Genomic DNA, 15,065 nt, shown 5'->3' with positions numbered 1-15,065 from the left:
ATGAATTTATAACCTAGAAGAGGAAACAAACATTTGGCATCTCTCAAAAAAGCACATCAACTTTACTATCTTGTTAATCCTAGCACAAAGATAGGAAACACCATGATATCTATAAAGCTTACCACTGTACTGAACAAGAACTTGGTGGACTTTCCCTTTGCAGTTAGGAGTCACTATTTGACTTATAATGTCTACTGCCCAGGGCTGGAGACAATGATTCAACTTTGTTGCAAAAAGAACAATGAGGGGGTGGCTGAACTCGCTCCAAATCGCATTGCGAACTATAGGGTAAAAGATAAATTGTGGGAGAGTACCCGTCCTAGGCGACTTAGTATGTTTGCCAAAACATAGTCAACCAAACACAAACCAAGGCAACCAGCCCAAGCAGAGCCTTTGTTAGGCTCAGAGGTCTGGATAAACTAATCCTTTACGATAATAACAATAATAATAATAATAATAATAATAATAATAATAATAATAATAATAATAATAATAATAATAATAAGAATGAGGAATGCTAACAGCGGCACAAGATCAGGCCCTAAGAACCAGATATGTTCAAAGAACGATAGACGGAAATAACATCTCTCCCATATGTAGGAAGTGCAATATGAAGAATGAAACCATTAACCACATAGCAAGCGAATGCCCAGCACTTGCACACAACCAGTACAAAAAGAGGCATGATTCAGTAGCAAAAGCCCTACACTGGAGCCTGTGCAAGAAACATCAGCTACCTTGCAGTAATAAGTGGTACAAGCACCAACCTGAGGGAGTGATAGAAAACGATCAGGCAAAGATCCTCTGGGACTATGGTACCAGAACAGATAGGGTGATACATGCAAATAGACAAGACGTGACGTTGATTGACAAAGTCAAGAAGAAAGTATCATTCATTGATGTCGCAATACCATGGGACACCAGAGTTGAAGAGAAAGAGAGGGAAAAAATGGATAAGTATCAAGATCTGAAAATAGAAATAACAAGGATATGGGATATGCCAGTGGAAATTGTACCCATAATCATAGGAGCACTAGGCACGATCCCAAGATCCCTGAAAAGGAATCTAGAAAAAGTAGAAGCTGAAGTAGCTCCAGGACTCATGCAGAAGAGTGTGATCTAGAAACGGCGCACATAGTAAGAAAAGTTATGGACTCCTAAGGAGTCAGGATGCAACCTGGAACCCCACACTATAAATACCACCCAGTCGAATTGGAGGACTGTGATATTGCCGCCAAAAAAAAAAATAAATAAATAAATAATAATAATAATCCAAAGAAAACTCATAATCACATGAGTCAATAAGATAAAATGGAAAAGTAAATTGACAATAATATGTTTGTTTGATCTTGTTAATTAAAATAAGATCAAACAGACACATTATTGTGGATTTACTTTTCTCATAATAATAATATTAATAATATTAATAATAATAATAATAATAATAATAATAATAATAATAATAATAATAATAACAACAACAAACTAAGGCATATGGACAAATTCCTCTCCACTATCCAAAGGCTAAATCCCTGGTGATGGCTACTAGGGTTTCTCTTCATGCCCCCCTGCCTTCTTCGATAACCCAGAGAAGCCAGACATTTCCAAGAAGACAGAAATTACTTTGTTGGACACCATTCATCCAGGTCTTACATCCTTCCGGATAGCCAACAACACCAAGCACTTAATGAGAAGACTCGCTTCTACTGCTGACCACACCCAAGGCAACTTGTTTTCTGATGACCACACCCCCATCTTCATCCAAGGGGACTGAATAAAGTGAGAAGTCTGGGCTCGGGGACTCTAAGGACTTCCCTGCAAGAAGCACTACTATTGACATCCACCAACAAAGGGAAGGGTTCAAATCTTTCTGGCTAAGTCTCTCTTTGTTGCTTTTGTTTTTTGTTTATAATCCCGCCGCAATAGAAGCAAGAAAATCGAGTTAAGTAGGGCAAAATAACACTGCCTCTCCCCTCAGCTGATTTTTCCAAACCAAGACATAGATCGCTTTGTTTGTATGTTATAACACTATACATAGTAATATGAGACTATATACAGTATATATTATTGGATACAGTGAAGTAAAGCATAACTTCAAAAAGCCAAGAAAAAGATACTTACTTGTTATGTTTGTATTTTATGAGAGTCTCTTGGTGCTTTGGCGCTTCGATAAGTACCAAAATATGTACCGATATCCAGACAACATATCTAAGTCTAGTTCACGTATTTAAGCCAGTTTTAAACTTAAAAACACTTTATATAAAGAAAAATAACCTTACCACATATGAATAGTTTCTAAACATTAATTTATGCTAAATAGAAGCAAGAAAGTCTCTCTGAATTGAGTTAAATACAGCAAAATAATCTTACCTCCGCCCTTAACTGATTTTTCCAAACCAAAACACAATCGGTTTATTTGTATTTTATAACACAAATAGTAATAGAAGACTACATACAGTATTAGTGGATACTGTGAAGTAAAGGATAATGTTATAGAAGAGCAGAGGAAAAGATGCATATTCATTACATTTGTATTTTATGAGGCAGTCTCGGCACCTAGCCTAAGCAGCCGATAACCAGACAACGGCTCTATACACCCTACAAGTGTAAAACCCAGTTATGAATATATTTAAGAAGCGCCCTAAAGCTGAAATGCCTTTAACCGATGGCGATGGTAACCGTGGGCTGCTTGTACATTACTCTTGCAGTAACCCCCACTCCCCCTAAAAAGTTTAAAAATATGTAAAAATTTTCATAAAACACTTAAACAGAGGGATTATGTTAATTTGGCTTCTTTGTACTCTTGAAAATCTTATCACCATCAACAACAATTTTAGGTTAGACTTTCCATCAATACTTTAGATGTTTTGTTTTGCATTTTCTTCCAGAATTCAAAGCTGGACTAGGTGTTCATTTGTCTTCAGTCTCTGTGATTTTCTATGTATTTTTCTGACCAATTGTTCTCAGCATATTCCCACAATTCCATCTTTAACTGTCGAGCCTATGTACATGCAAAGCTAAAGAATGGAATGCAATACAGAAGCTGAATATCTGGGTGAAATGAGGCCAAAATGAATCAATGCAAACTACGATAAAAAGGAATGTAGCTGCAGGGTGCAGGGACATGTAATCTGCAACCCACCCCAGAATTTCAATCTTCAGGGCTCTAACCTAATACCTATGTAATCAGGATCCCTCAGCATAATACAGGAAAAAACCATGTATCAAAATACCTGTACACTGATGTATATAGTGGGCTTCACAATAAGAGTTGCTTCAGAGTAGTGATTTACATTGTAAACAACTTCTGGATCTTCCACTTCACAGCATTGCCTAAAGAATGCCTTAAACTTCTCATGACACTCAATAATAAAAGGATTCAGGCAAGTAAGGTGGGAAGCTTCATCTGCAAACCCTGTTAAGAAAAATATATTTCAACTTAATCTAGAATTTTGTGAACATTACATTAGCAGAACAGATGTATTGTATAAAATCTGACCTGTACAGGTACTCCTCATTTAACGATGGACTCATTTTACGACAACTCGGAGTTACAACGGCAACAAGAAGATAAAAAAAACCATAAAATGAAAAAAAATATTGCCTAATGGTGGTCAAAAGAAAGGCTATTCAGTGCTGATAATCTAGCCTTGCTAGGTTTTGAAAACCTTGAAATCTATGGTTAACACAATAAATAAGGCTTTAATATACTTTGTAAAGAAAAGCTATACAGTTGAACCTCTTAAAACTGGCATTCTATTGTCCAGGAACTCCACTGATTCAGCTTGATTTAGCCGCCATTAGTTCGTTGTGCGGCCAACTGGGTGGAGTACGTATTGTTTACAACTTCAAGACAGCAAAAATTATGTCACATCTACTTTGTTTTTATGAAAATAATTCTTAGTAATGAAGAGAAAATATGTGAAGTCAAATGTATTCTTTATATTAACTTGAAAATAAATATGTTTTTTTAAATATATTTTTTAAATATTCAACTTGAGAAGTCTCTACCATGTCAAACCTTTTAATCAAAACAATGAGACATTTGGCATGCACGAATTCTTTACTCTTCTTATATGTGATAGTTTGATAATTTTGTTTAAACAATTGTGTATTTACATTTTTGATATGTCACTCATGAGATCAGATGATACTAGAGGTAAGAAGTGCAAGCATAAATCTTATCTATGCTAGAAAATGTTTATCCCATTAGCGAATAGTTTAACGTTCACTTTCCCCAATAGATGGTGGGTGTGCTTATTTTAGGTTTTGATAGTGACATTCAAATGCACTGTGATTGCCAAAATTCATTCATTATTTTTCATCTCACTATCTTCTACAATAAAAATAAATGACAAAGAAACTAATAGCAATAATTATGAAATACCAAATTTAGGATAAGGAAGTCACCAATAAAAATGTGCAGATTCTTTGAAAAGTATAGTACTGTACTGACTTACTATTAGGTTAACTCTGAAATGTAGGCTAAATATGTTAAATAAAGTACACTATTTTAATAAAAATTATACACTAGGAAGTTATAAAATGATGAAGTTAAAATATATGAGTAATAAAATGATATAAAAAGCATTCTCAGAACTTAGCCAAGTAATAGGCTATGCCAGAAACTATAGTCGATTCATTTAAGGTAGATTCTTGCGCCTACGAGACGTTTGTTTGGCGGCCTCTGATTGGCTGGTAGCGGGAGGCAGACTGCTCGCTCAGTGGGTCATATTTTCGTTTGTAGCTTAGAAAACTAGCAATATGTTTACATTTCTTCATTTATCTCACGTTTTACAAAAGATAGGAAAGTTTTGGTCATACCAAAGGATTCGGTATTAAATGTACAATTAAATAATCTTTTCCTGAAATCAATAAGTTAAAATACAAAGGAATTACAACGAGTAGAAGTGAAGGGAGAAACATTTTATTCTTTATACCTGTTTTTATTCATCATCGGATTTTGCATAATTCATGAGATCAAGATAAAATAAAATCTTGTGTTATTAAACAATAAAATCACCCTGAATACGCTGGTGCTTTCAGATTTTAGATGCGTGTAATATGTAAAGAGAAAATGAAGAATATGTCTTATTATTTTGCATTCGTGCTTGACTTGGTTTGACAATAGTGCCGAGACACATCGTTGGGTCTGGTCCTCTCAGCTAGAGCCGTTGGCGTGTTGGCAGTTGCCAATTGGCGATATGAGAAGTTGCAGTTTCGTGACTATGTATTCACCGAATTATTATGTCATTACATTTTCTATAAATAAATGCATAGAATTCCCATTATGACTTTCGAACATTTTTACTCAAATATCATATATGTCCGTATTTCTGGACATATCTGATAAAAAAAAGTAAATAATCAGATGGATGCATCTGGTATCGTTGGAGGTGTAGGCTGGCCGCGGGCGGGCGGGAAATTCAGTCCAGGAATGAATTTGAAATCTACGGACCTACTTCGCACTCTTCAGCTCATCCTTAGTTTTAATGAGGTTGGTTTCAACATATTGTTTCTAATTTTCTTATATGAATATATTTTCAAACGAAAGGGATATCAGAGACTTAATTGAGTGATATGAAATAAATAATAATCAGTGGAGCAACAAACAGCAACGAACTAAGCAAGATTTCTTTTTCTTTTCAAGCGATGTCTCGAGATGACAGCACCATTCGTCGCACCGTTTCCAGATTTGCAAGCCAAGCTCGCAACATTATAATGAATGTTCATCGTTACTTCAGCTCACAGTGGGGAGCAGACTCAAGAAATGAAGTATTTGAGAAGACCGCCAAAGCTACAGGAGTGCCAACCAACACAGTGAAAAAAATCAAGCGACACTCATCTGAGTGTGGTAATGTCCCCATTCGCTTCACCTGTATATCCCAGGAAGAGGGCATTCCGAGTGAAGGACACAAGGTGGATAGTTTTGAAAACTGAGTGTATTCGGAAGGAGATTTTTGTCTTTTTACGAGAGAGGAGAGCTCCCAACGTTAGATGCCCTACTGGAAAAAGTGAAGGAAGACCCGGTAAAGTTTAATGGTGGAAGAACAACGTTATGGAAAATTGTGAGAAGGCTTGGATTCCGGTACAAAAAAGTGACGAGTGGAAGAGCAATTTTAATGGAACGTGATGATATAGTGGCAGCGAGAACTGAATACCTACGGTTAATTGAAAAGAATAGGAATTGTAGTCCAACTGAACGTAAACCTGAAGTATTCCTGGATTGAAACTTGGATAAACCAAAATGAATGTGTACGTCAGTGGTTGGACAACGGGTGAAGGCGAAATAGGACCCAACTTAAGACTGGAAAGGGGTCAAGATTTATTGTGGTGACGCGGGGAGTGAGAAGGGGTTTGTCAAAGATGCGCTATTGTTGTTTAGGTCAAAAAATGGTGCCAAAGGGGACTACCATGATTCCATTGACCATGAAAGGTTTTTAAAGTGGTTTAAGGAACAACTATTGCCTAATATAGAAGACAGATCTCTAATCATAATGGACAATGGTCCCTACCATAGCAAAATAGAAAATAAAGTGCCAACAACCAGCAACACAAAAAGTGAGTCATACAGTGGCTTTCTTCTAATAACGTCACCTACGACCCATCAGCAACAAAGCCAAAATTGCTGCAGATTGCCAAGTGTCACAAAGAAAAACAGAGGTATGTGATTATAGTATTCTCATACTGAGGACGTACTAGCTCTGAAGCATTGTTAATACAAACAAGTGCAGCTTAACAACTTAAAAGGATTAACAACTTTAAGAATAACAAGCACTTCTGCTAAATAAGAAATTCTAAACATATATATATTACAGTGATAGATGAGATAGCCCGTACAAATGGTCATGATGTGCTCAGACTGCCACCATATTATTGTCAGTTTAACCCCATAGAACTTATATGGGCTCAAATAAAGGGGGATATCAGAAAAAATAACTCTAATGCAAATCAATCTTTGAAAACTGTTGAGCAGCTTACGAGACTGGCGATAGACAAAGTTACAACAGAAGACTGGAAGAAATGTTTTCACCACGTTAAGAAATTAGAAGATGATTATAGGAGGAAAGATGTTGCTAGAGAGCATATGTTTGGAAGTTTTGTTATTGACATTGGAGATGACGAAACTGACAGTGATGATATTGATAGTAGGGAGGATGACAGTGATGATATATATCAATGATTTTCCTTTTTTTTTTTTTAAGTTGAAGACCTAACAGTGTTTCTATAGTTTTCCAATTTTTAGATAGGCAATTTCATAACTACAGTATATCCATATGAGTCCTTTTTTTAAATATTTAATGGCATAACAATGTACATATCTGTTTATAAATTCTTTTTACTTGGTTTTAATAGAAAAGGGGATATCAATGTATCTATAATTTCCCATTCTTTTTGTTCCAATAGGTAATGACATGACTATGTATATATGTATGATTTTCCTTTATTTATTTTTTAAATAATGATGACGTAAGAAAATTTGTAACATTTTAATTTCTTTTTGTTCATATCGATAGCCTAATGACATACCAATGTAAGCCTACTGTGTATGACTTTCTTTTGTGTTTATGACATAATATATCTGCATGAATTTCCATTCTTTTTGTATAAAAAGATGATGATATAACAGTCTTCTGATTAGTCTCATTATCCTACATGTACTATATATATACAATTATGCAGGGCTGTGGGAACGGTTACGGGAGCTATTCTAACTCAGGTATGAATTAAGTGATTCAAGAATAATCAACTACCTCAGGAGAAAACTAAGCAAATTTTTCCTAAACATTGTTGTAGACATGTTGTCAAGTGTAACATGTATATAAAAGGAGATAAACATTCTGGTGTAAGAGTAACTCAAGCAATTCTGAAAAAGACAGTATATTATATTCGTTACATCGTCAACAAATTTTTATGGAAAGAAATAAACATTTGTATTTTTCTTTTTGTTTATTGAGTGAACATATGAAAACCATAAGCTTTTGATGTTATTGGCCAGAGAAACAAGTTCTGTTATTTATCAGTGATCCTCATAAAGCATGTACATTTCTCACTTAGACTAAATTGAAGCCAACACCCAGATGCATCCATTTGATTATTTACTTTTCTTTTATCAGATATGTCCGGACATATATGATATTTGAGTAAAAATGTTCGAAAGTCATAATGGGAATTCTATGCATTTATTTATAGAAAATGTAATGACATAATAATTCGGTAAATACATAGTCTCAAAACTACAAACTTCTCATATCGCCAATTGGCAACTGCCAACACGCCAACAGCTCTAGCTGAGAGGACCAGCCCCACGATATCTTGCGTCTCTCGGCACTACTGTCAAACCGAGTCAAGCACGGATGCAACATAATAAGACATATTCTTCATTTTCTCTTTACATATTACACGCATTTAAAATCTGAAAGCACCATCGTATCAGGGTGATTTATTGTTTTAAAACACAAGATTTCATTTTATCTTGATCTCGTGAATTATGCAAAATCCGATGATGAATAAAAAAACAGGTATAAGAATAAAATGTTTCTCCCTTCCACTTCTACTCGTTGTAATTCCTTTATATTTTAACTTATTGATTTCAGGAAAAGATTATTTAATTGTACATTTAATACTGAATCCTTTGGTATGACCAAAACTTTCCTATCTTTTGTAAAACGTGAGATAAATGAAGAAATGTAAACATATTGCTAGTTTTCTAAGCTGCAAATGAAAATATGACCCACTGAGCGAGCAGTCTGCCTCCCGCTACCAGCCAATCAGAGGCCGCCAAACAAACGTCTCGTAGGCGCAAGAATCTACCTTAAATGAATCGACTATAGTTCCGTGTATAACATATAACTAAAAATTAATGCTAGTACAGTAGACCTTGACTCACGAACGCATTGACCCACGTACAACTCGATCCCCGACCAAAATTATAGGTAAAATTTCACCCTTGACCTACGAACTAACTTTGAGATACGAACAAAAAAAAAAAATGCGGAAAATAAAAATTCTGTTTGGGTCATGAACTAATTTTGAGACATGAACATTTGAAAAATGCTGGAAATTTCTGGAAAATAACAATTCACTTTGTTTCACAAACTAATTTTTAGACACAAACATTTGAAAAATGCGCGAAATCGCCCAGCACACGTGAGAGCGTTTGAGTTGCCATGGGAACAGCCATCCTCCAGCCGCCCACGCACGGCAGTCACCCACGCATCGCTCTTTGTCTCATCTCATTGTGTACAAGACGTTCGTCAATTCGCTTAGCATTTTTTGCGCTAAAACTTGTGATTTTCTTCATAATGGGCCCTAAGAAGTGAAGAGTGGTGGTGAAAGTAAGAAACGTGAAGAGTGATGGTGAGAAGAGGGTGCAGAGGAAGATAACCATTGAAATAAAGAAAGAAATTATAGAAAAGTTTGAACGTGGTGTTCGCGTGACCGATATCGCAAGTGAGTACAAGATGGCCAAGTCGACAATTTCGACAATTTTGAAAAACAAGGATGCCATTAAAGAAGCAAATGTTGCGAAGGGAGTGACAGTACTAACCAAGATGAGATCGCAAACCCTCGAAGAGGCAGAAAAAATAATTTTGAAGTGGGTACATGAGAAACAGATGGAGGTGATAGTGTAAACGAGCCGATCATCTGCGAGAAAGCTCGGCAAGTGTATCAGAGTTTGCTGAAGGAAACTCCTTCTACTAGTGCCACGCCAGATGATTTTAAGAAAAGAACTGGAATTCACTCTGTAATTAGGCATGGTGAGGCTGCTAACGCAGACAAGGCTGCTGCTGAGGCATTCGTGACTGAGTTTGCCGAGTTCGTGGAGGCCGAAGGATACGTCGCTCAACAGATTTTCAATTGTGATGAAACGGGCCTCTTCTGGAAGAAGATGCCCAACAGGACATTTATCACCCAAGAAGAGAAGGCGCTCCCAGGCCACAAGCCAATGAAGGATAGGCTTACGCTTTTGTTATGCTCAAACGCAAGTGGCGACTTGAAACTAAAGCCGCTACTTGTCTACCATTCAAATAACCCGCGTGCCTTTAAGCAGCACAACGTAAATAAGGCCAGACTGCCTGTATGTGGAGGGCAATACAAAAGCATGGGTGACACGGAACTTGTTTATGAGTGGATTGATGAAGTGTTTGCGCCGACCGTGAGTCAGTACCTAACAGAGAACAAGCTACCCCTGCGGTGCCTTCTGATCATGGATAATGCCCCGGCACACCCTTCGTACTTGGCTGACTGCAGTGAACATGACTTCATTCAGTTCAGTTCCTTCCACCCAACACGACCTCTGTTCTCCAGCCCATGGACAACAAGTCATTAGCAATTTAAGAAATTATATACGAAGGCGCTCTTCTCCAGATGCTTCCGTGTAACTGAAGAGACAAAATTAACCTTAAAAGAATTTTGGAAGAAGCACTTTAATGTTTTTCACTGCATAACCCTCATTGATAACGCATGGACTGAAGTTACGTACCGCACATTAAATTCTGCGTGGCGGAAACTTTGGCCCCAGTGCCTTTGAGGGCTTCGATGCAGAGATTGTGCAAGAAATTGTGTCCATGGGCAACAGTATGGGTCTACAAGTCAACGACGAAGATGTTGAAGAATTGGTCGCTGAACATTCAGAAGATTTGACTGCGGACGAACTTGTTCAACTCCACAAAGAGCAGCAGGAGCAACTTGCTCGGGAGCAATCAACTGACGCAAGAGGAGGCTGGGGAGGAAGTTACAGATGTCAGCAGTGATGTGATAAAAGCCGCATTGGAAAAGTGGAATGATGTCCAGTGCTTCCTTGAATTGTATCATCCGGACAAAATTGTTACGAACAGGATCGTGAATATGCTCAATGAAAATTTAATGAGCCATTTCAGAAAAGTTATGCAAGGAAGGAAAAGGCAACGGACATTGGATAAGTTTGTGATTAAACGTTCACCAAAAAAACCTAGAAGAGTTGAATCTCCGGAACGAGATCTCCCCGACCTGGATGGGGGAGGGTCTCCTTCCGCACAATAACCTCCTCCCCACCCACCACCCTCCTCTTCTCTTGTCCGTCAAGCCAGAAGTCTCGCCAGTCATAGTAAGTGTTCACTTTACAAACGTTTTTATAGTGTTAGTTTACCATTTTAAATTATATTATTAGATATATTAAGGTTTTTTACACTGACTTTTACATTATCTGTGTAAAATAAGGCAAAATATACATAATATATATTGGTTCGTAGGGGTCGAGACCAATTAATATTATTCCCATTAAACCTTATGGGGAAATTAGCTCCGAGTCACGAACAATTTGGAACACGACCAAGGTCTAGGAACGGATTGTGTTCGTGAGTCAAGGGTCTACTGTAGTTGAAATAAAGAGAATAACACTCTCAACAACAAATTTGTTTAACGACATGGTCGCTGGAACAGAACCCCTACATTAAACGAGGAGTACTTGTACTTTCAAAACTATTTTGAAAGCTCAAGCTTGTTTTTAGAAGCCATACTATAATTGAACCCTCAAGCTCTATACAGTGGTCCCCCCGTATTCGCGGACTCACACATTCGCGGATTTTTCTTTGGAACCTATCTAGAAATTATTCGCGGACGGACTCGCCCATTCGCGGAATTTTCCGACGAAAATAATCACTAATTAGTGTATTTTGATGTTTATTCTCATGACTAAATACATTTTTATGATACAAAAAATTATGTTTACTAATTTTCAAATATTAATTTTGATTTAATACTGTATAGTAAGTTTAATAAGTTTAAAAAATGATATCACATAACAAAAATAATAATTCTCTCTCTCTCTCTCTACTACAAAGATGTGTTTTTTTGTATGATAAATAAATGATTTACTATTTTCAATATTAATATTAATTTTATAACAGCAATAATATCAATTCATTAAAGAAAATACCATCGTGAATTAGTAAGATTTATAAATTTAAAAAATTATGGAAGAATGAAGGAAATCCCAGTATTCTTTCTGTAACTCCAGGTACTAAAACTGTCATACGTATCAAGGTAAGTGACAGGAGGGGGAAGGAGCTGTTGTGCTGTTGCCATCAAGTGCTCATGAAATTCCCCCCCCCCTCTCTCTTCTCTCTCTCTCTCTCTCTCTCTCTCTCTCTCTCTCTCTCTCTCGTTCTATCTCTCTCAATCCTCTATCTTTCTGGGGAGACTCGAGATTTTTTTTGTTTTTTATAGTACTTGTACTATATGTTTTTAATACTTTCAAATAATAATAATAATAATAATAATAATAATAATGATAATAACTGTAATTACCAAATTCATATTATGTGATAGTATTTTAAAGAAATAAAATACTAATCTATCCATGTCACTTTTAATTAAGGCTAACTCTCTCTCTCTCTCACTCTCTCTCTTTTGCCACACAAAATAATAATTTGTCATAGTGGTAACTCCCTCCCTCTCTTTCGCTGGAAGTGTTATTTAAGTATTTTTTTGAGAGAACAGAGAGATAAACACTCACTCACTCACTCTCTCTCTCTCTCTCTCCTTTGACCGATGAAGAATGAAAAATTTTTATGGTACTAGTATGTAAAATGTTTATTGACAATTTCAGTTATAATATAATAATAATAATAATAAAAAATTGTAATTACAAAATTCATAATGGTAGTATTTTAAAAGAGATGAAAATTACCTTTCCATTTCACTTGTAAGGATAACTCCTCTTTCTTACTGAGATGAGAGAATTTTATGGTAATAATAATAATAGAATAATAATAATAATAGAAGTAGTAATAATATGATAACTAATTTCAAATGAAAATTCTTCCTTCGTCTTTTTCTGTATCAATTTCCCTACCTCATAACTCCAGTGACGCTCGGAGCTGGGAAAGTAACGCCATACAATGGTCAACTTAATTTTAATTGGTTTTCTGTTTTTAAATGTCTCCCCATCTCTCTCTCTCTCTTACTGGAAAGATGAGATAATTTTCATGGACATGTATGTAATAAGTTTATCATTAATATTTTCCAATAATAATACTATTAACTGTAAGTACAAAAATTCATATCTGAGTATTTTTAAATACAATCAAATCATTTCCATTTCTCTCTTTTAAATACTGTAAGGACAACTCTCTCTCTCTTCTCTCTCTCTCTCTCCACAAGATACTTGTCATACATTTGGTGTTTCTATTTCTTCCTTTTATCTCTCTTGCTCTCAGCAAAAGAATTGATACAGACAAACATAATTGCACAGTCTTCTCTTTCTCTCTTCTCTGGAGAAATATATGTATTTATGGGAGGGGAAAAAAGTTGCCTACAGACGTTCATTTCAATCTTTTGAAACCGTAAGGAGTTATTCTCTCTCTCTCTCTCTGCTATTGGCTGTTTATATATTTCTAATGGTAAAATGTTTAAAATGACTTTAAAATTATATTAATAATACCAATTCAATGGTATATTTGATGTAGGGTAATACTTTAAGTAGACATTTGGTATTTGTGATTTCACATACAATTGCTTCCATTGTAAAAAGAAAATGGATGTCTCAACTAGTAACAGTATGAAAGAAAATGTGCATGACTGAATACTTATGGGGGGACTGAATTATTTTCACATACGTAACTAAGTCATGCAGTACGTACATAGTATGTATTTATGTATAACCATAAAATGTAAGATTTACTTTAAAACAGTATCAATAATATTTCAAAGATTAATATGAACCATAATAGGATATTTTATGTATATTTGATGAAGGATGGTCTTTTTAGGGATACTTTGGTGTTTGCATGTTCAGGATAGGAGTTTATGAGCATTTTTAGAGGGGGGTTCCAAACATTCGCGGATTCTAACTATTCGCGGGGGGGGTCTGGTACGCATCCCCTGCAAATACAGGGGGGACCACTGTACAGACTAAGAAAAATCCTATAAAATACAACATTCACTGGATTATTTTATTAGGCAACAGCCTTCTTTCCTTTTATTGCCTAGCTTGAAATTCTATTCTAGCTTCTGTTTTCCTTGATTCTTATAACTTTACTTGCCCAAAAAAAAAACTTTCGTTCATATTATGGACTAAAAACCAACACTTAGTTTTAAAACACTGCTGATTATAATTTGATAATACCAGAAATAGTAAATAGAAAACATTTTTCTTAGTAAAATCACCCTAAACTTCATTTTGTACCTTTTTTGGAGGCTGCAAACTGCAGAATCTTGGCAATGCTGGCAAGATTTCTTCTCTGGGCATTATTAAGCTTTTGGTCTGGCGATACCTTGATGATGTCAAAAGCATCAGGAGCCACAATGGCTGAATTGATATATCTGTAGTACAAGAGATTACCAACTACCTGCAATGACAAAGAATATAACAATTACAAAAGGTGTACTTGCAACAGACAAATGATGTACTCTACTAGTAGAGGTTATAATATAACAAATTTGAATAATTAGTGGGACTTGCTGATCTTTGAATTCAGGGAATGATAAATATTGAGTTATTGGCAGTTTTAGGTTGTTTTATGTCAAACAAACATATCCTGAACTGCTATTGCTAAAACATTTGTTTAGATGGGTTTCTTGACAATTTTGTTCATTGCATGTATGGCACTGAGCAACAAATTGTCACAAAACCTGTAAAAAAAATTTTAAAATCCCATTTAGTTTGAAATGATTGATATAACTTGCATTACCACTAAAATATCTCCATTTTCTCTAGTGACAGCAATCAGGAAAATACAAGATTGAGTAAAGCGCCCAAATTTCCCGATCCTCAGCACTCGTCAAAGTAGTACAAGACATATAGAGTGGACCTCGCTTATTCACGGTTTGGCAAATCGTGGATTTAATTATTACTGCATTTTTTTGTTATTTAGTCACAAAATTAACATACTAAAAGGCAGTTTTTAAGAATTCTTAGAGGGGTATTTGGTGTTCCAGCTATAACAATGTCGAAAATTGTATTTTTCCTAACTATACAAACCCTCGGTCCTTTAACAATAGGAAGGTACTTAACGGCAGCTGAGAACCGGTTGTAAGCTTCGAACAAGGGGGTTCGGTAGTTATCTACTTGTACGGCGGTT

The 15,065-nt window shown here is 35.8% G+C and overlaps 1 protein-coding gene across 1 annotated transcript in view; it reads right to left on the bottom strand.

The window, feature by feature from the left end:
- LOC135213845 (ras GTPase-activating-like protein IQGAP1) overlaps window positions 1-15,065 on the bottom strand; it is an 88,725-nt gene that overhangs the window by 35,669 nt on the left and 37,991 nt on the right. The window contains exons 3-4 of the mRNA XM_064247948.1: window positions 14,171-14,333; window positions 3,234-3,415 (exon numbers count right to left, since the gene is read on the bottom strand). Coding sequence (XP_064104018.1) covers window positions 3,234-3,415; window positions 14,171-14,333 — 345 coding nt within the window. The remainder of the gene's footprint in view (window positions 1-3,233; window positions 3,416-14,170; window positions 14,334-15,065) is intronic.

Source organism: Macrobrachium nipponense, chromosome 43 (genome assembly GCF_015104395.2).
Source record: "Macrobrachium nipponense isolate FS-2020 chromosome 43, ASM1510439v2, whole genome shotgun sequence".
Classification (NCBI taxonomy): Eukaryota; Metazoa; Arthropoda; class Malacostraca; order Decapoda; family Palaemonidae; genus Macrobrachium; species Macrobrachium nipponense.
The sequence above is the reverse complement of the archived record's forward strand: the minus strand, read 5'-3'. Positions and strand labels throughout refer to the sequence as shown.